Here is a 22,509-nt window from a genome sequence, read left to right as displayed (position 1 = left end):
TTTGTCCGACTCACGCCAACGTCTGGTCAGTAACGGCACAGCGTTTCAGCGAATGTTCAGTGTTATACTGACGACGTATTGGAGTAGACGTTTGCAACTGTAGTGAGTGAAATCCTTTAGGTAATTTTGCATCGTTTATTGGTATAATATTATTGCTGTACGTCTCTCAGAAGTGTTTACGTCTCGATTATTCGTATATAAAGGACAGTGTAAAGTGAAATAGCTGGTTGCAAGGAACGACGCAATTTACGATTTCCCTGTGATTGCTCAAGGTCACTGCATTGAATGATCGTCAATTCCGTGTCGCAAATGTTGTTCAGTGTTAGATATTTGAATTACTAGCAATTTCAGTCGATTATTGTTCACGCTCGAGATATATATACGACATTTGTTACTACGAAGCGTTGGGCGCGTTTGAGGTTAGCTGTACTCGTGCAAACGTAGGAATGACGAGTGAGGTTAGGAAGTGAGAGACAAGGACAGACGAGGGACAGAGACACTTGCACGACTGACTATATGCATCGCAATTTCAACTCAAGTTTTAAACGAATTTAATTTTCATTATTCGTTTTCGTGATTCACGTATTGGATTCGTTTATTATTATCATATTTATTTTACAAGTATCTTCTGACGTTGTAATTTATTTTCGTCATATTTTCATTTGATGTTTATCAGTGTGTACAATTTTTTCCTTATTTGGCGTTTCTTAGTATAGATAATTTGGAGTACGATTTCTCGCTGTTTCGTTTAAAATATTTTCCATATTTAAAATGTGCGTATCATGTGCAAATCGATTTATGATATTTTTAAATATTTATGAAAATTCATATATATTTAAAAAAAATGTTATAATTGGATTTACTTTATGCTATGTGTATATCCGTATAATTGCGTGTTTCTATTAATTAATATTACATATTTGATATTTCAAAGGTACATACTTATCTCAAATATAAACACACAGAAGTATGTCGCGTGATGTTTATTTTTCTCTGACCGATATGTAGTGAGAAATCGACTCTATAAAATATTGCATATTATAATTGCAATGTCCATATGATCCGTATATATTCTTCATGTTGTTTTATGCATATTGTACTGCAGATACGTACTCCCAAATGAATTAAAAATTTGATTTTCGTTCCATCATTTGGCATTCTATATTTTATGAATACTTGTCCCACGGAATTACAAATGTAATTGAATTCGAATGAGCGCAATATTCATTAATTTTAATAACAATTAAATTGAATGCAAAAATTATTTAGCAGGAAAGGGGATGCACGTAAACGTTGATTATAAAAATGAATATTTTCTGTTACAGAAAATGTTTTCCAGTTCTGCACTGGGTGTCCTACTGGGAACAGTTTTACTTATCTCTTCGATTCCCGATGCAGCCTCCTATAGCAGTAAGTGAAAAACGAATAATTTAAAGTAGATCACTTCTTACAAATTTGTTCCTTTGATTTAATTTTCTAAAACACAGGTCAATTTTTCAAAACTGATAAAGTAAGAATAAAGTAACGAGATACCATTTGTATGAATCACAGCAATTAAAATTCCAAGCATGTCGTTATTGCAAAAGGAATCGTTCGATATCGTATATTCGCGATAATTATTTGAATTTCTAATTACAGATTGTAGTATTATAATCCAGCTTAAATCTCGGTATTACAATTCAATTGCTATGGCCAATCGTTTCGTTTGATCGGGATTAAGTGGGCTTAATGGAAACAAATGATCGTTTTTAATCTCTAACTCGACGAATGTAATTACGTCGACCTTCGTGGTAATCGTGGTCTTTTTCTTCTTCCTAATCTTGTTAAACCAGGAAGAGGAAACCACGATGGAAACCAAGATTTAAAAACCAGTATGTTCGATCTCGAATCTATTCGAAGTCATTCGAAATTGTTCATATTTTGTGCGAATATTAACAACGACTCTCTTCAAATGCTTATACAAGCGAATCCCCATTTTGTTATTTGTTTTCCTGGCATTCGGTGTATTATAATTTCAAGATGAGATCACAACTGTATCGTATAGTGTTCGTTTATCATACGAGAATTATCTTGGTGTACTGACTTTACGTAATCCGATAGCGCTCGTTGGGAGCTGGAAACAGTCCATTTGCATATTCGAATTCGCTTCAGTAACGAAGATATCTTATTAATTGCGTCCTTGACATTTACCAATTTTTCTCCCAAATGAAATAGCTTGTTAATAGATACACGTATAATTGATATACATGTAAAGTAGCCGAGAGAGATTAATCGGAATATTTTTCATTCATTAATTACGCGACAGCGAGTTTGAAACGCGAGGAAAGTTGTCGCGTTAAAGTTGAAAAACTTAATTTCTGTTAAAAACGGGTGTAGTTGGTCGGAGTAATTTTTAAACTGTTCCGTAACTTCTCGCTGGATTTTTCTGCGAAACTTTTTGTTACTCTAATGAAATGTTAGCCGATGAATATCTGGAAAATCATTTGGAAATTGTCGAGATGAAAAACTTTTTATCCGTAATTATTCATTGGCCGGAAACATGCGCGAAATGCACGGAATATTATTCACCTGACAGAACGTATCAATGTTAATCCTAAATGCTTTTTAGCAATTTGATATTAAAATCGGGCAATCATAGGAAAGTAAGGAAATAATCCGTGCGATTATTGCAAACGGAGGAAGCACATGTTGATTGCGCGCTAATTGAAATTGCGCAACAGTTGCATCGTTTCGTGTTTTGTCAAATTCGTTATAATATCGCTATAAAATAGTACAAAGCGATCTTGTGCGTGTATACGTGTGTTTCTTCGCTCATTCTGCGACTCGTTGAGCAGAAGAACCTGCGTATTATTATTTCACGAGAATTGCAATACATTTCGGCAAATGGATATAATTAATTTCCTGACCTTAATTGCTACTGTTGAATTGATGTCCGTGCAAAATGTGACTACCATAACCGCGTATGCACGTTTCAGTTGCACACACGATTAATCGAAACGCGTTATTCGCTCAGTCTCGATTGATTTTTCATCCCTGTCCGTCGTTTGCGTTATCACCTAACACCACGCATCGTTCAAGGATCATTTTTATCCTTACAATGCCCTCATTGTTTCCACGGGTCCTCCGTTCGAGTCCCTCCTTCTATTCCTGAATATGATAAACGTTTAAGGACAATTAGAGAGAGGATCATTAGCCTAGTTTTAATATTCCCTTTCTGCCTGCGCGCACCCTTTTATTCCATTTCTTCCTACCCTTCCAACACGTAGGCAGAGGTGGATAACACGAAGCTGGGCGTTAACTCGGCAGCTGCTTCGCTTTCTCTCTCTTCCATTCACTCCTCTTTCCGGCTTCCTCCTTCTCTCGCCGCTGGATAATTGAGAATCGATGGGGTTATATGGGGATGACGCTGTGGTGCTTGAATAGAATTACGATTAGCAGCGTTACGCCGATGCGAGGCTTGGTTGGATAACGTCAGGTAAATGTGCACTGCAAGTTGTATTTTCAGTGCAAGAAACTTTCTTTCACGACGCTATTCGTTAAATAGGGAAACGCGTCCTTTCTGCTGCCGCAGTGGAACGAGAAGCGCCGTTCATTTTCTCCTGGATAATACTCGCTGTTATATGGATTAAAAGTCGAGTCTCGTCGATACAATTACAAGATCGTGTAATTGCAAATGAAATTGCAAATTAGATCAACGTGATTTCTATACCGTGCTCGATCATTTCTTTAGCGATATAGTCGGAAACGCGATATCGGAGAGCGTGTAATTCGAACGTAGGTGTAGACGTGTAATTATTAATTGCGGTCAAGGATGTGCACGGAGAATTACAGGATTGATCAGAGATAGGTATTTAGTTGTTTATCGCGTTGCAGTCGCTAAACAGCAGGTTCAGTTACTCAGTTGCTCAGCTTCTGTTTGATGTTTTAGAGGAATTTAACTTGCGTTGCAGAGTATCGAGCTAAAGTCACTTAAAACGTAAATATACTTACTGCCTCTGATAGTTTCGGGTTACACGGTTAGTCATATAAGACTGTATGATCTTAAAACAAGTCTCGACACTACAGCCACGTTGTTAATACCGTTGGACGATGAAAAAGCAATCTGGATAATAATAGCTTGGGAATAAATATTTTTTACCTTCCTGGTGTCACAACGTATTACACTCTCGAACGTCACTCTATGTATAAATGTACAAACAAGCAGGCCAAGGGATTGCGCGTTTCTTCGAGCGAAGCAATAAAGCCTAATAACGTTAACGATCCACGAAAGATACTTTTGCCTGGTTCGTCGTAAAACTACGATCATGTAAATATTTAATGTTGATACTTCTCGGCCAACTGCGCATCGTTTACGCAGTCTGTTCGCACAAGCCGAAATTAAGGCTTCCGAACGACCCATTTGGCCAGGAGTATCAGAGTGCCCGATATAAATTTCATTTATGACACGTCTCTTTCTCCAGGCGAACTTTTAATGAACCATATCCAATCGCGAGATCATGGCTTATTACTCCAACTTTCCCCACTAAGCGAAAACTCACAAGATGGTTTCTGTCTGCTTCGCAGAGTACGGCAGGACATGCAAGGACATCGGTTGCATGAGGGACGAGGTCTGCGTGATGGCCGAGGATCCTTGCTCGTTGTACCAACGAGATAAATGCGGCCTTTATCCGACTTGCGAAAAATCTCATCCAGGCGGTAAGAATGTTGTTGACCTTTCCATAAATATATATTTTTCGAGTCTCGTCTCGTCGGCGAGTGCTTGAGAGAGACGAGGGGAGAGGGGAATTGCAGGAGAAGGTATCTAGGCGAACGATCAATGGGATTCTATGATGCTTCTTGTCGTTGGTAATTTATCAACATTGGAAATCTGTCGAGACAAGTAGTTTCGGATATTTTATTTTTCCAATTTTTGGAAATTAATAAACGTGGATAGAAACGTTGTTAAATATACTTATTTACCTTCGACATATCGCAGCAGTTATCCTAATTCGGCAGTAATTTATGAACATTGGAATTGTGTCGAGACAAATAGTTTCGGATATTTTATTTATTGAGATTATGGATAAAGAGAAATAATTATCTGCATTTTATAATTATCTTTATTCTCTCCTAAGGTATATTTCAAGTATTCTGACCAAAACTAATATGAAGGAAAAAAGGGTATGCGATTGCAGGTCCTCCTGGTCCCCTAAATTTTATCTAACGTGTGAAATAAACACTTCACACATTTCCGGAACCTCTTGAAAATATATCTATTTCTCCTAATTGATCGATTTTTGTATATACGTTAAGACGTATCTTATTTTCAACCTGATTTTTCAAAATTTTTGGAAATTAATAAACGGGGATGGAAACGTGATTAAATATACTTATTTACGTTCGACATATCGCAGCAGTTATCCTAATTCGGCAGTTTCAGTGTCAATCTCGCATACTCGCGAATCAATGATTTTGAATATAAATTTAATGCGATTTTTGATTTAAGCTGTGTGTATCGCATTGACGTAACATCGTATAGATATAGATAATAATCTATCGATGACGGTATCACCTAACGAGATCATGTAACGCAATGTTCAATTATTTCGACTTATCGAGCAAACCGGTACACGATAATCCATATTTATCGTAATTTTAATGGAAATTATTTTGGAGCACAATACCGTTACCATCGACGTATGTGATAACGTTTGGAATACGTTGCTGATCAATTGTAACCTATTATATCTTGAATTAGGACGTGTGTAACGTAAACGTTTCCATTCCTTTCGACACATAAATTATCGATAGTTCCATTTCTCTTTAGCCAATTACAGGCTCATTACACTTTAATTTATTGTGCATAAGTTATCCATCGACTGCATACGAAATTTACCCGCTTTATGATTGATAATGCTAATAAATAGCCCTTTGTTATTACTAGTCAATAGTGCTTTCATATATCAGTAAATTCGAAATGAATTGTGTCAGTCAATTGCGTCTGGCTGCGATGTAATTATTATTAAATAATTTGCTAAATTGTATGTACATTAGATGCAATAGTTATATCCATTTTCGCATTTCAACTAATATTCAAAATTCGTATTTGATATACACAATATTTCATAGTTCAACGTGTGTGTTACGTGCAGTTACTGTTATAATGTTATTATAATACGACTGGAATTAACCCTTTGCACTCGACGATTTTTTGGCTAAAAAAGGATAGGAGTTTAAAGATTTTCTACTATAGAGCTGACGATATTTTTTTGAGCAGTAAATAAAAAATCTATAATAATTAACACGTAGAATTATTTGATTTCGATTCCTCTCACATCGTTACATTATCTTCAATTTGACATATTAATTATTATTGATGTTCGAAATTTTATCAAATGGCGACTGAAGGGCGCCTCTCGAGTGCAAAGGGTTAATAGTATATAAAAATGTGGATGGAAGAATACTTAGTATTCTTTGTTTGTAGGGGCCAGTTGCGCGAGTACCGTGTGTGACGAAAATGAATATTGCAAAACCGAGAATGGCATGCCAAAATGCGTGAAGAAATCAACAGGAATCGGTGAGTGTTTGAAACTCTTTCGTTTTTCGTCTATCCAGTACCGTGATTGATTATGCGTGCACGCTGGTTGACTAGCATGAAAACTTTAGCGCATGGCAGTTGTACGGCGAGCAAAATGTATGAAACCGAATCGCATATGCGAGGGAGGAATACAATAGTAGGCGAAATTGTTCCACTCGATTTAACATTCGAGTTACCAAACGAGTCAGAATGACTGGTTTCAAACTTTTTCCGTTTTCAATTGCCGAAAATGTGCAACTGCTTTCGGACAAATTGATATTAATCTTCAGCGAGATAGAAACGTAATTATATTTACCCATTTATTTTCCTCGTTTTCATTATTTTGCATTTCTATTATTATTCGCTCTCTGTACATTATACTTAAATATGTATTTTGGATTAGAACAGCGTCGTTATTAAACGTATTGCAGATTAATATTATGCAGAACGCTATGAATCGTGGAAAACAATTTTATCAGATATCTTTTATTAATTTCGTATTAAAAAATCTCATATTCATACCAAATTTGCTAAGTAATTTCAATATTTGCTAATGGGACTTTAAGCTATTGTAATTCTCTCTCCGTTATGACGAATGGCAGAGCTATCTGTCAGGCTTTTCTTCCTATTTGCACACTCGCATGTCTGTTAAATTATTTTTTCAGCGGAATTATTTTTTCATTTTCTGATTTTCTAATTAACTCAAAATAACGGAGCATGGTGCTCGAGTGTCTCACCTTAAAATTTTTCTCTTTAATCTCGCACGTGTAGCAACTAGACGTGATTGAAGCGGTAATAACACGGTCTTCATATGGATATGTACCTTCGAATCGTTTCCAGTGCAAATTACATTGTCACGTGTACGTTTTATTAAAACTTCCGGTGTACTTGATCTTGATTACCGTGCCCGGTCTTCCATACGAATCGTTGTCCTTTCTTTTTAAATCTTTCGTATCGTATAAATTCAAATTAATCTACATAACGAATAATTTCTTTCGGTATAATTTAAAAAATAATTTTCTCGTTGAAACAAAAGTACTTTTCACCGCGAAATATCGCATTGGCGTGCGAAGTAAGGGTGTAAAGATTGGATACGATAAATTTCCCACGAATTTGCGAGCTCCAAGGTTCGAAGGTAAAACGAAATCCCTGAGAGGAAAATAGTATAGAATTTCGGTAATTTTGGAAACGTATCCGTGGGTGTAAAGTGGGATGTAACGCGGGGTCGCGAACCCCAAGAACCTGTACAGCAGATTTTTTCTTTTCTTAACTTTTGCGAACACGACCTTTCCATTATCGTCTTCCTACGCGCAAACGTATAGATACGCGTATACACTCGCATGACGTTATAGGATTTTGAAGAAATTGCTCTCGAACGTATAAACTTTTAGCGTCCTGTCGATATGAAGGAAAAAGTGTATTGTTCTAGTTGCAGGGGAAATTGACTTCGAGCGTATGCTTTATACGTTACGTTAAAATTCTCTCGTTCCACGAAAGTGGAATAATATTTTAAAATATTAATCTATCAACCGCTCTGTATAACTTTCCTCGCCTATAACGGGTAATTTCGTGGAACAGGTTAACCGAAAACCTTTTATGCACGGGGCCCCGATAATTTTCCTAATTCTTTTTTCTACGACACCTGATCGCCTGGTAGCATGTGGCATGTCCTTCCACCTAGCACCTTTAACGCTTTCCAATTACTTCTGCGTACATAACGGTGGATGAAAGTAACCATGCACAATTTTCGAAATTCTCGCAGCACCCCCGCCCAGCTAACTCCATTAAAACCGAGTCACACCGAAATCCCAATTTCCAACGGAAGGTTCTTAATCGGAATGCGTGTAGTTGGCCTTAACCAGAGTTCCCACGTATTAGAATGAAACTGCTATTGTGTTTTCCCGTTCTTTCTTTCGTTTGAAACCCCTCGACATGCTTGAGGTATTATCCCGAAGATAAAATACGGACGCAGAAGGGGACGATCTTTTCAGGATACGAGTCGGCTGGCGTTTCTGTCGTAAACGGATATCGAACCAGCACCAACGACAAGCTCGATAAGACCAGCAACAGCGCTAGCAATGCGAACCCTTACGCGAATGCTAATGCACCACCCCCGGAGCCTGCTGATCCAGCAGAAGGTCATCACGTGAATTCCGGCAAGACGTGGGGTGTACCAGCCTATCCCAGTAACAGCAGTGGTATCAGCGGATATCCACCATCCGTTGGTAAAAGCGTTCCTAACAGCGGCTATCCGCCTTATCCCTCGACGAACCAAGAAAATCGGCAACAGAATCTGGGATATCCGCCGTATCCAACGCAAAACAGGATGCCGGTGCCTGGACAGCCCGCTTATCCTGCTCAGTCTGGCCAGTATCCCGCGTACCCTGGCTATCCAACTCAGCCAGGATATCCACAGCAGTATCCCGGATACCAGAATTATCCTTACGGCAATAATCGTAATCAGAATCGCATGCTCCACAATAACGCCTATTCCGGTTACCGGAGGAGTGCCTCGATCATGCAGTCTCCGTCTTTAGCGATTATCTGTTTAGCGAGCTACGTCGCGGTACTCGTGAACAGATCGTGATCAGGCGTACCTGACTCGAAGTAATAGAAGAGAATCTCGCGGCAGACTTTTGTTCGTCTGACCACCGTTCGCAAATAGAGATATCGTAGTGTTATTGTATTTCTTTGTACACGTAACAATGAAAAGAGATTGCAAATTCTCACCGATTTCGTCCAATAGCTGCAGGTAATGTTAGAGTTTGGCATGCCAAGAGGTTATCCCGATGGCCAACGATTCGTCTATCGTATAATTTGTGGAGATTTCTTTTTGTTCTTTTTTTTTTTTTCGTTGAGTATAAATAATTTAACGTCCATTACTCTTACTAATTTATTTTTCTACATTCCTATCACTTTAACCGTTCGAGCGTGGCGAAACGCTGTCTCTTGTCTCATGCCAAAAACGAAATATACGTGAATATTTTTATTTAATAATTAGTTATCACTTAGTGTGGGTAGAAAGGAAGCATTAACAAAATTATTAGGCGCTTCAAACGAATATTGCTTAAAATAATGTCTTTTCTTAATCCTTCTTTTCCGTCTTCAAATGCTCGACACGTTATCTTGTTCTCATAAGACATCCGCTGTTAAAATTATAATTACCACGTCATAATTTGCATAATGCATTACGTGCCTTCCATATCGTTCAGCACAATGTTGGTCCTTTCGTGACGCGCTTATGATTAAAACGGAGATGCATGGAAGGTAATTAGGTGTCGCAATCATAGGAATTAAGATTTTTAAACACGTTGGATGCTAAACATGCGTTAGACTTGTAGGGGTCCTCCCTCAGGGTCGTCTTAGGACTGGTTCGGTCACAGGTATCCTCCGTGGTGATGGCGTGGCTAGAAGGGACAGTAGCAAAAAGGAAGGGATGCGTTTCGTCCTGGGCCTGCTAGCGGACTCATCAGTAAGGCTACCCTAGCAGGCCCTACCTTAGACTAGAATACTATTGGGAGGTTATATATCTAGGAATAACTATTGGGAAATTATATATATAGGATTTGGAGGTTTTCCGAGGACTTTCTCGCGGAATCCTTCTAGCAGCAAGGGTGAGAATGATGGTCGCTACAGACTAATTAAAAGCATGCTGTACGAGATGAAAGTTCTTCCTTTCGATGTATGTACACCTTACTCACAGTTTACTCGAGTATTTGATGACCCAGTTCTTCCATCGATATGCCCTTTTAATATCTGCTTCCAATGATACAGAAAAATACGAAATGACATATCATCAAGTACCTGAGCGGACAAATTCCTCGAGTATACTGATCACGATGAATCGATTAACTTGGTACCTGATAGCACGGGGTTTAATCGATTGTGAAGATAATTAGCTAATATATACGTTTCATTGAAGAACAGTGCAAAATTATTCGCGTGCATGTATGGTATATTTTTCCACGCTGCACAGCTAGGTAACGCGATGACACGTTTTCGATGCGAACAGAACAGACAGGTATTTTTGCCGTCCGATGAATTATTCTTTTCCCTTTTGCGTTAATAAAACTGTTATATCGACATGTCTGTTTGCATGAAATATATATTTATAATGTTCCTATACCGCAATCGACACCATTGTGCGAACCTCGGAATAAAAGTAATTCTATTTCTACCAACATGCTAGATTTAATGCAACTACCTGTCATCCGTTCTCGTTACATTAGGCTGCAGTTGACTGGGAACTGCGCTCTAGAATTCATTTCTCGTGGACGTAGCAAACACCGACTGATCTCGTTATCGTGTCGAACCCTGACACCTCTTATCTACTTCAGCGACGTAGAAGTACTTTGTAGGTCACACAGTTCTTAGCTGACAAACCGTCATTTTCCTTTTATCGGCGTCTCTGTCATTGCTCCTTATATCGCTCTCGCACTTTCGTTCTGGAACGAATTCGTTCTCAGAATCACGACTCACCGTTATTTTAAGATCCCTATTTTTCTTCTAATTTCGCTTTAGCATAATTTGCTTCTTTATTTGCGTATTTTTCGAAACAGTCACTTATCTTTTACTTTATGTCGCGTAATTTCAGCTACAATTTCTTCCCCTTTCCTCCCTTGGCGTTCATTAACATTTTAGCCGCAGAATTCAGCTGGAAGTGGCATCTGTGCAACAGCAAATAACAAATATTTTTTAGCCGTCTTTCATTCATATTTTTCCCTCTGGAAAAGACAAATTGAAGAGTGGAAGTTGAAAGTGAAGATCAGATAATTATTAAATTGCATGCTTCAGAAAAATATCTACGATTACTCGTTGATCTTAACATCGGCATGTAATAATAACGTTAACTAACAATTTGTATGTATCTCTTATCTTTAATAGAAGTTACGAGTACTATATGTAATAATTTAACGTAACGTAATATTTGATCGCCTCGTTAGAATGAAATTCTTAAATGATTCTCTCGGATAGTGAAATTTCGTTCACTTTTAAGCATGACTACCACTCTCCAATTTGACAGCATATCCGACACGAAGACCAGGCAAGATTAGGCCAACTCCGCCCACTCCGCCACCAAGGTCTACTTCCAACGGATTTGGTGGAAGAGTCAGCGGTAACTCGGGATCAAGAAACAGTATTGGAAATGGGTCTATTTTTAGCCGTTTGTTCGGGAATGATCGTATTTATGGATCTCATGGTGTAACCACTCCTAGGAGCCGTATTCAGGCAGGTGCCGGTGGTTATCACACTAGCCACACTTCCGTCGATGAACATGGAAACAGAGTCTGGAGATTTTCTGGTTAAACAGAATTTTCTGCGAATTACTTGCCTTATACTTGCGACTTCAGGACCAAACTCTATCTTCTGATCTGGAAACTGCAGTTATAGCAAAACACGTGTAGAAGAGGCGTGTACATTTTCCAATCTCTTGTTTGACAGCTTAATATCCAATTGATTCATTTTCTTATCTTATCGAGTATTCTAACAAGGTCGAGTGTCTTATTGTTTTATGCATAACTGCGATTTCTTTCTCAGTGTCATATATATATATAGAATACTGACATTACACGCAGTACTTAACGAGCATTTAAAATATTTTTCTATGTAATAATCAGATGTATTAAATATATGTAATCCTTCAGCATTTCACGGGCATACCTGATTCCAAAGATTCCTTAATTACGCACTTATCTCATTAGACACAGATAACACTGTAGGCAGGAGTTGTCAATTAGATTAATAAATTTAGTGTTATATACCTAATGAGTTTAATGTTTTCACTCTGTTCAGGAAATTGTCGCACATAAATGTGAATCATCTATCGTCACACATTGATTTTCGTTAATTCAACGCCACTTTTAACAAACGGAACACTAGAAATATGAAATTGCATGGTCTAACCTAACTATAGTCGCATAGCCTCTAGCTTCCAAACAGTAACAAAACGAGCAATAAAAATTATAGGCGGATATTAGGATATTAATACGACAAAACACATTTGCGTTCGTAATTATACAATTAGCCTTAATAACATACTAATGGAAACAACACAAGCTGTTCAAGCATTGGCAGTAGCATACAGGACTGCGACTGCAAAGCTTGCCGAACATCACGGAAGTGATGACAATTGAGTTGGACTCGGCATGGCATGGGGCACAGTCCGGGAATGAACATTTCTCAGGAATTAGGAGGTAGATGACGAATTGTTCGCAGAGTTCGACGGGGACAACAGGATATTTAGAAAACGGGGTAGCGCCAGCGAAGTGGAGTCTGCACCTGACGTCCAGTCGACTAAGAGCCAGCACTCGGGATACCCTTCTGGAAGCGGATACCCTAGCAGCGACTCTACCAAAAGTGGTTATCCATCCTCAGAGAGTCAGCCAAAGCCTGCTGACAGCTCGAGCAGGTCATCCGGTTATCCGTCTAGCTCGGGTTATCCTTCGAACTCTGGTTACCCTTCCAGAAGTAGTTCATCGGGTTATCCAGGATATCCCTCGAGAAGTTCTGGTTACCCTTCGGAGTCTGCTTCCGGTTATCCGTCGAGGAGTTATTCCGGCTATCCATCGGACTCTGGCTACCCTTCAAGAAGCTCTTCCGGTTATCCATCAGAGTCTGGGTACCCTGGTGGATCTGGTTACCCATCGCGTTCCGGTTATCCTACTAGCTCGTATCCTTCCTCGAATTCTCAAGGATACCCGTCGAGCTCTGGTTATCCCAGTAGCTCTTCGAATAACGAGGATAGCGTTAGGAGGGTCGATGTTAAATCGGTGAATGCTGGGTATCCCGGGCAAGCTAGTCAAGGCCAAGCTAGTCGAAGCGGCTATCCGAGTCAAAATTCTGGGTACCCGTCACAGTCTGGATATCCTAGCCGGTCTGACCCGTATGGTAACTATCCTGGGTATAACCAAGGTGGATATCCACAGGGTTATCCACAGGGCTATCCACAGGGTTACCCGCAGGGTTATCCGCAGGGATATCCGCCTCAAGGGTATCCACAAGGGTATCCACCAGGATATCAGCAAGGGTATTATCCTCCAACTACTAGGAAACCTAACTTTGGGGATCAATTGACTAATATTGCTAAAGATCTTGCTGGAAAGGTTTTAACTCAAGCGATCATAGATAAAGTCACAGGAAGACATTAGCTTTAGAATTTTTAGCTAACGGGTATCTAACGGTATCTGATACGTGTTATACTTAATCGTAGTAGCTACTGCTTGCGGCGATACTAACAGATACGTTAATTGATATTGAGTTATGTCAAGCGAAGCTATTGGTAAATTGTAGAAATAAATTCTTGAGCTAAACGTATGATTTATTTGTTACCTTGTCGACGTTTATTTCTTTAACGAGATGCACTTTTGTTGCAGCCGTAGCCTCGTGCTGGTACAGGTTTTGGTGCATTTCTAGGCTAAGGTTGTTACATTTTGCGTTGTCCTTCTTACTATAGTTGTTTATAATTAAAGAAGAAAGCAACTGAAGATGACTTTGTCTGCTCGTGCTCGGCAGAGACGTTTGTTAAATAACCTCTTACGCTCTGTTTAATTGTCATGCAATGGGTGTTCATGACACGTCGCTTGAGGACAAGTCCCTGCGTAATTAACCAAACTATTTTAGGCATGTTTAACATCTGATCGATCGTTGCTATGAAACTGAAGGTGTCTCTGTGAACCAACGGAAAATTCTAGTATGCAGGCAATATTCTCGAATCTTTTGTTTCCCGGCTGAATAATATTCGTGAAAGTTTTACGTTATGTCGCAGATAATAATAATTTGCGATTTGTATCATTCTCATAGAGTAGCTGCTATTATTTTGAAATCAATTAACAGCGCCAATATATTCAAAAACTCAAATTTAATAATGAAATGTTACTGCAAAATTTATATAATTTTATATATAATCTTTTCTTTATTTTATTATATTTCAGTATTATTATACAGTATTTTCTGTAACAAATGAAAGAAAAGATAGAAAAGAATTTGTTAGACACCACGTTCGCTACACTAGACGTGCCTTATCGATTGTCGCAATGCTAGTACGCAGACTTAACAGTAGGAGAGAAATTTCAAAAATTTTTCCAAACATGACAAATAGGTAACTAATCTATTTCGAAAAATCATCTTTCAATTTTCCAAATCGAAAAAATTAAGAAATTCACTCGATATAAGATGAGAAAAATTCCAAGATTCAATAAACTATTTTTAAATTAAATAATTAATTTCGATACATTTTATTGAAATAATGGAAACTCGTTTAATTGAACTCGCAATTTTGATGGATAATTTTCATTTTTATTTTCCTATGAAAAATCTGCAAATTACTGTGCGAAGGTACAATCGCATCCCCATTTTAGCGGCCGAGGGAACGAATCGATAAGTCGGGCGAGCTCAGCGAAGGGTGCTAGATGCCTCTTGCACCCTTTCCGCGAGAATAGTCCTGCATCCCTGTTTCAGGTAAACTCGACGACCGCGATATTTCTTCGTCTCTGTTTCTGCGATCTGCACAGTCGTGCCGCATCCACCGCCGGTTGCGTACCTTCCTCGCGGTCTTCGAAACACTTCGTATCTTCATACCCCTTTTCACGATAGAAGTTCCTTGGAAATTTTATTCAAACTCACGCGTCAGACATGTTACGTTATTTACCGCGTAACAGTGAGAATTAAACTAAAGAGAAAAAAAAAAATCGCAAAGGCGCTGGAATTGCAACGAGAGCGAGCGAGAGAGCGAGAGAGAGAGAGAGAGAGAGAGAGAGAGAGAGAGAGAGAGAGAGAGAAATGATCGTGTAAATGATAGAGAATCGGTAAATCATTTTCAGTGAAGTGAAAGTCACGAAAACTTTGCCACGAGATGAGAGATAGTTTCGTCCTCGGTTCTTTTTGCGTTTCATTTCGATTTTGATATCGTCCAAGCACGTGTGTCACTGCGTTCGATAGATCTCTTGTATCTCTAATAACCCTCTTCTATCTCTGGTCCACGACGCTTGTCGATGTACTGTTAAATAGCTTCACGAGCAACGCAATTTTCCTCGACAGGCCGAGGAACAACATGATTTTTACGAAATTCAAGCGCAAGTTCGGTACTTTGAAACTTCACGCCGAGACGCTAACTTTCTGAGGTTCTTCTGAATCATTTCAAGTGCCGAGGAAATTCCGGTCAACTCGTAATATCGTTACAGGCTGTTCAATTAGAATGTGTCGGAGGAGCCGCACGAGGTCCTGTCGGATGATATAATTTCGAGTCGCGCGAGTGGTGCAAGTTGTGCGGGAAATGTGAACAGTTTTCCGAAAGATCTCTCGCGAGCATTTCGGCGTAACGTCTCTTTAAGTTTGTAACGCAAGAACGATCAAGGGACCGTGACCTAGAAAAGTGCGACACCGAATGCAAGTTGCTTGATATTCTCGTGTTTAACGCGCTCATTAAATCGAAGTTCTTTATTAACGAGAAGGAAAGAGAGGAAAAGAGGAAAGGAAACGAAGGTATCATTGATCGGATCCACGATTCTGTTTGAATTAAAAAATCCCGAAGACCTCGTGAAAATTTCTCCTCTTCGAATTTGTCTCTCGTTTGTCTTATCTCTCGTGCTCGCGACGATGTTCCAGTAGAATATGGGTAAAATCGTTGGTAGATTCGATGGTACGATGAAATGTAACGGCAGAGTGGTAGATTCAGGTGTGAAAGCGACGTGCTGAAGTTTGGTGTAAGGAAACGTGCACTTAGGCGTGCTCGGCGCATCATGATATCGGCAGCAAAGGTGCATCCACGATATTCATCAGGGACATATTTGCCAGGCAGGAGTCGCGGCAATTAGCAGCTGTTGGACCAGCAATCATGAATCGATCTATCTGCATCAGTTACACCTTATCAGCCTTAATCCGCTAAAAGGAAGGGCGGACGATCGTTAAACCACCCCTCTCTCGATATCGGCGCGCGAGGGCCAAGGTAATTAAATGAAGATCGTCGTAAATTCCATTAATAGCGAGGCGAGATGCGGTAACACCGTGTAACGCAAGCCACGTGCTCTATCGGCGATCTTTTTGCTTACAGACTGTGAAAGAGGCCGTGAACTCTTTTCTTCGTGAAATTATGATATTCGACGAGTCCCAGCGCGACTGTGGCTTTAGAAATTTCGTTTTATATTCAGCGTGATATCGATGCAAGTTCTTCCCTCAGCCTCGATTCCTCGTCTTTTTAATAAATTGGTCCGTGCCGGAGTAGAAGGTATGCCGGGAGAATGGGAAACGCATTGTAAGAGTACTCATTGTGCGATAATAACGTATAAATCGAGGAGGGTGCTTCTTTGTGCCCGAATCTATATATCGTAATTACGTTTGAAAGATTCGTGGCTTTATATCGCCTTGCTTTAAGGATCGAATTTCTTTGCTATTCGAGGCCTACTTTCTGTCACGATCGACTGCTCTCGTTGGTTGAAATGGCATCGGGTCTGCAGGAAAAGGGGATGCATGGATATAGAAGGGGTTAAAGTAAACGCGGCGCAAATTAAAATTTTTTATTCTTCGAAAACGTAGAGAGCAGCGAGGTGAAAGAACGTCGGCAGTTGAAGCACCATAATCTTTTTACGTGTACTACGAAAATAAGACGCGTACCTCGAGTAACTGCTAGTACGTATGAAGGATCCTCGCGTTTCGTCGTTTAAGATTTATTTCGCCAACGGAATTGCAGCGTTATATTCTAATCCGTGGAATACAATTATTAATTTCCAGTCGCACGGTTCCATTGTGAACTATGAACTATAACTACTTATTAAGTGTAATTTAATTCCGGATGATATATGCCTTTTAATCTCTAATTATGCGTGACGTATGCATCCTGCATTTCGCTTCGCTGATTGACCTGGAAGCTTATATAATTTGAGATTCATCGACTCGAAATTGTCGTATAAAATTTACAGCACTGTGATGAATACGGAGATGAAATTTACTCGATAACTATGCTGTATTTTCCTTATTTTTATTACCCTCGCGTGTAGATTGTACTTCATCTTCTTCCTACCCTCTGTTCCTCTCGGGGTATTCGCTCTATGTTGCGTGTTGCTCGTAAAACGAGTGCTTTTATCATAAATTTCCTAGCTCTCGGAATATTCAGCGTCTCTAATCTCGCCTAGAAATATTTTGAATATCCACTCCGGCCGAAATTATATTATTTATATTTGCCTAAGCGAGAACGAGAGCTAAATAGAGCACTCTTTTCACGGATTCACAAAAGAGGGGACCGCACGTGCTCTTAGCGTGACCTGAATTTAGATAAGGCACAGCGACCAGTCAGACACGTCTCAAAACGGGTCAATTTTTACCACCATTTTTCTTTTCGATTTTTACCAACAGATTTATTAATTTTTACGCAGGCGAAATTGGAAAAAGGAACGCGCTAAAACGCACAGTGACTTGTTATTCCGGACAGATTTTCGCCGGGCGTATTCGGCGAGAATATTTATTCGGCCAAGTGTGGATCTATTTCAAAGAGAGTAATTTTGAAAGAGATATAGAATAAAAGGTGCACCGCGTTCTAGTTTGAGATATTTTTAATTCGCGCCGAGCAGCAATTTACGCGCCCATTATTCTCGGTTTCTTATTGAAAAATTAGTTTTTGATTGGGGAGATTAAGTTACCCTTCTTAGCGCATCCCGTGATTGCAGCAGCGGGTCTTAAATAATTCAATTCGGATGTGACAGGCTACGAGTCATTTCATCTGATAAGAAGTAACTTCTTAAAGCCCAGATGCCTCCGTGACGATTTAAATCGTGATTATCTTGTCAGAATTAACTTGGTTATTCGCGACGTGGTAAATACCGAATATCGTGTATTCATTTGTACGAAAATGGTTGACAAGTTTACTGCAAAAGAAATTCCTCCATTGTCGTGCAATTGCAAAATATTTTATGATTTAACTTTAGCTTCCCTTAGTATTCGTATTTTTGAGGAAATCAAATTTTGACGGATTAGCAAAATTTAATTAGCGAATTTCAAATCTGGATCAGGACGCTGTTTGTCTTGACGTAATTTAAGCTCCGCGTTTCTAGATAATTTGAGCTACCAGTTAGGTGCTTGGAATAATCAAACGATTCCACTGCACGAGCAAAGTTGCATTTGGATTTATCTTTGTCCGGTTCAGTAGTCTTTGAATGATCGTAGCGAAAAAAATTGTCTTTTAAAAATAATTTTAGTTTAATTTGGGAATGGAACACGTGTAATTATTATAAGCGATATATAGCTTGGTATATGGTAAAATAATATAACGTAATAAAATGTTGCACATAATTACACCGCGACAGGTAAGCAACAGATTGTTAGTGTTACACGGAGTTAATATTTTAACGACCTGCTGGAAGTTATTCTTGAATATTTATGAAATAGTTATAGCTGGAAGTTGCAGCAAAATGTCGATACATGAACTTAATTTTGGAAATGAATTTCCTTCAAATTAGAAACGCTTCGTAGTATAAAATAATTAATAACTAATCAAATAAAATACATTTTCTCCTTTCCAGATCCATAATCAGTGGAAGGGAAATCATACTTGGTCTCTCGAACGTGAAACGTAGGAATCGGGAATATTTAAAAATTCCACGAATTATCAAGAATTTTTGGAAAAAACACGCGTCGAACGTATCACATCGAATAGCTTTTCTACAAGGCTCGAGGATAAATTATAGGAATAGAAAATACGGAGAGTTTTTTAAACGGCTGTACTTACTAACGCGATGCAATTACCCTGTAATCGATAAAATGAACAACTCTTGCACGAGCGTACTTAGAATCGAAATGAAATTCGAGTAGACACGGATCGAAGCTTGCAATTGTGTCGTTTGACACGATCTGAACGAAATCGATTAAAATTGATCGGTAACTCGAAGTTCCATTAGCCTCTGCCATAATTTCGTTCGTCGTTGCACGCGATACACGATGCTTCAAGAGATGGAGCTCGCATTGAACGAGATGACGAAAAATTTCACGAACGTCTCGAGCCAAATGCAGAACAAGACTCAGAGGTTGGTCGAAGACGTCGATTATAGTTTCGATCGTCAGCAAGTGGAGAATATCGTGGCGATCGTGGTGCCGATCTTCTTCGGCATGATCGGCATCCTCGGACTCGTCGGGAACTCTTTGGTTGTCATCGTGGTAGCCGCGAATCCTGGCATGAGATCAACGACAAACATCCTAATCATCAATCTGGCCGTGGCGGATCTATTGTTCGTCATTTTTTGTATTCCATTCACTGCGACCGATTTTGTCTTGCCATATTGGCCCTTCGGCAACATCTGGTGCAAGATGGTTCAGTACCTCATCATCGTCACTGCCTATGCCAGTGTTTATACATTAGTCCTCATGAGTCTCGATAGGTGAGTAAATTTGAAAGAAGTATGTCACGTCTAACTACCCTATACGCTTGATGTATGCACGATTTTCATATTTGCATGCTTTTCTTGCTTAAACGCTAGAATTGCGAACCTATAATCTGCACCTAAATGTAGTATACCTAATACCAAATACGTTAAATATAATGTATATTTATTTATAGCTGTGTATTTGTAATTTATTTATTTATCTAATAGAGGGTTGACGAGATCCTCCTTTATTTGGCATAAAATGTTATTTGTGCAATTATTCGTTAATCACGTATAGGATCGTGTATACGTTCACACAGATATTAATTCTTTGCACTCGACGATTTTTTGGCTGAAGAAGAGTAGAAATTCAAAGATTCTCTACTAAAAAACTGACGATACTTCTCTGAGCAGTAAATAAAGAATTATACGATAACAGAATTGTAAAATTATTCGATTTACATACCTCGCACACTGTTACATTACATTAAACTTGATATATTAATTAATATCGATCTTCCAAATTTTATGAAATGGTGACTGAAGCTCACCTCTCGAGTGCAAAGGATTGACCCCTTGACATACAATGACGTCTGGAAGACGTCATTCATTTCATGTGCCATTATAGACTTGGACGTCTCCGAGACGTCGAGAACTATCTTCAGCAAACACCACGCAATATATTATTAGATTCTTTAAATGTTTCAGTCGTGCGACTATACTATTTTGTTTAAAATGCTTTCTCCCTATTGACAGTACCAATAAATAAAATCGTATCAACAAAGCAGTAAACAAAGCACAATGAAAAAGCTAGTCAGTATAGCACTCGCACGTCGAACACTATAATACATATTTCAGATGTATCATACTTTACAGAACTACTAAATTATTATTTTATAGTATTACTTAATTATTGTACATTAACATTATATATCAACTTTATTGAATATTATATAGCAGTGTAAATTTGAAAATACAACGTTCTGTTTCTAAACTTGCACATGAGTGTCCACAGTCGAGCCAAAGTAACCCTTTGCACTCGACGATCTTTAGGCTAAAGAAGAATAGGAGTTCAAAGATTTTCTGTTAGAAAGCTGATGATATTTTTCTGAGCAGTGAATAAGAAGTCGTATGACAATTAACGCGTAGAATTATTTGATTTCGATACCTCGCACACTGTTACATTACCCAAAATTTGACATTTTAATGAATATCGAGCTTCGAAATTTTCTCAAATGGCGACTGAAGGGTTAAATGGTATTCTACGGACGCGTGAACGCGCATCTTATTTATATGTCAAAGGGTTAAAAAGAGAATGTTATACGATACGAAACTCGATTTTCATAGTAACATATGAAGATGTAACACGTTCCATCACAGATACCGGCAGTATTTCCGCTTATGTTTCCAGATACCGTATGGCGTGCAGTGATACAGGCTGCAGTATCACGTGCTATGTCTGAGAGTGTCACGTGTGCGAAAATATCGTGATTTTCTCTCGGAATATACGATACATTTATTTTCTATTTCTTCGAAATTTTTTTGAGTTACATTACGTGCTCGGGTTTCCGATTTCATTTCACAATTTCATCTCCAGCGACTGCAGTGCCCTTATTTCATATCGCGGCTAACATCTTCAATGTCCCTAGTAATTTCGATTTGCTCGATTTCATAGAATTCTGCTTACCTTTTTATCGCTTACATCGAATTGCTTGTGAAAGTAATTACACTCGGAAATATTTTCCGACCGTTCACATCTGTGACCCCAAATTCAGCGGTGCTTCTGACAGAGTTTCCCTTGATAGATTGATTAATTCGATTCACATGGAATCCCCTGATAGACTGCATAATTTGACTTATTGGCTTTCATCCAAGTCAATTAGCATCTGTAATTCCCTATTCATTTAGGCTAACATATTATATATGGGTAAGACATTTTGGAGGAAGCTATGTATTATTTACGCTATTCCTATTATTATAACAGCATGATTCTATACAATTTATCCATTTAGCAATATTCATATTTTTAACACGTATGTATCGAATATATTTTTGAATTTATTTAAACGAAATATTTGCCTGCTTATTTTTTAAAGTATAATTATTGTAGGATTATTGCCAGATTAATTCTATGCAGACAGGGATCCGCGAATCTAATAAACAATGACTCCTCTTTAATAACAAAACAGATTTATTTATCTAAAATATTACACTAGGTTCTTCTCAACTCTAACTCTCAAAAACACATTCTTCTATTCATTATGTCTCGATTATACACATTCTGCTCTCGCTATCACTATTAACACTTTGATTGTTACATTGGTCGTATATGACCAGTCATGGTTTTTCCTGTAACGCCACGGTGGTCATTGGTGACCGAACGGCTTGAACTACTATACTTACAATTGTAAAGATTGCATGAAAATTGGCAGTTAGTCAATTGTCAATCGCTACCAAGGCGCCACAGTGGTCACCCATGACCGCCAATAAGATATTTTTCGAATATTTTATTGGAAAATTTTATTGAAATAATCACGTTGGAGCATGATCAAAATTGCCACGATCGCGGAGAATTTCTTCTTATTCTTTCCCTTTTCTGCCTGTTAA

At 38.6% G+C, this 22,509-nt stretch overlaps 2 protein-coding genes across 3 annotated transcripts in view; both read left to right on the top strand.

Moving 5' to 3' along the window:
* Nucleotides 1–23: 23 nt before the first annotated feature.
* LOC108546252 (collagen alpha-1(IV) chain) lies at nt 24–13,866 on the top strand. The gene is made up of 8 exons (XM_017898243.1): nt 24–120; nt 1,326–1,410; nt 4,564–4,695; nt 6,464–6,556; nt 8,548–9,122; nt 11,351–11,390; nt 11,580–11,858; nt 12,755–13,866. Exons 2-8 carry the CDS (start codon nt 1,329–1,331, stop codon nt 13,702–13,704), a joined length of 2,151 nt encoding a protein of 716 aa, XP_017753732.1. The 5' UTR covers nt 24–120; nt 1,326–1,328; the 3' UTR covers nt 13,705–13,866.
* Nucleotides 13,867–19,480: 5,614 nt separating this feature from the next.
* The window catches only part of AstA-R1 (allatostatin A receptor 1), a 61,934-nt gene continuing 58,905 nt past the window's right edge, over nt 19,481–22,509 (top strand). For both annotated transcript variants that reach the window (XM_017898382.1, XM_017898374.1), the window contains exon 1: nt 19,481–19,917. In XM_017898382.1, the coding sequence (XP_017753871.1) occupies nt 19,481–19,917 (437 nt within the window). The remainder of the gene's footprint in view (nt 19,918–22,509) is intronic.

The sequence above is a fragment of the Eufriesea mexicana genome, unplaced genomic scaffold (genome assembly GCF_001483705.2).
Source record: "Eufriesea mexicana isolate 0111107269 unplaced genomic scaffold, ASM148370v2 scaffold4744748174, whole genome shotgun sequence".
Lineage (NCBI taxonomy): Eukaryota > Metazoa > Arthropoda > Insecta > Hymenoptera > Apidae > Eufriesea > Eufriesea mexicana.
Note: the sequence above shows the minus strand (reverse complement) of the source record. Positions and strands in the feature narration are given on the sequence as shown.

Excerpts from the sequence above, each read along its gene's own strand:
- LOC108546252 (XM_017898243.1), top strand. The coding sequence starts at position 1,329 with ATGTTTTCCAGTTCTGCACTGGGTGTCCTACTGGGAACAGTTTTACTT. Across the intron at positions 4,696-6,463 it reads CGAAAAATCTCATCCAGGCG|GGGCCAGTTGCGCGAGTACC; the intron begins GTAAGAATGTTG and ends CTTTGTTTGTAG. Across the intron at positions 11,859-12,754 it reads CAGAGTCTGGAGATTTTCTG|ATGACGAATTGTTCGCAGAG; the intron begins GTTAAACAGAAT and ends ATTAGGAGGTAG.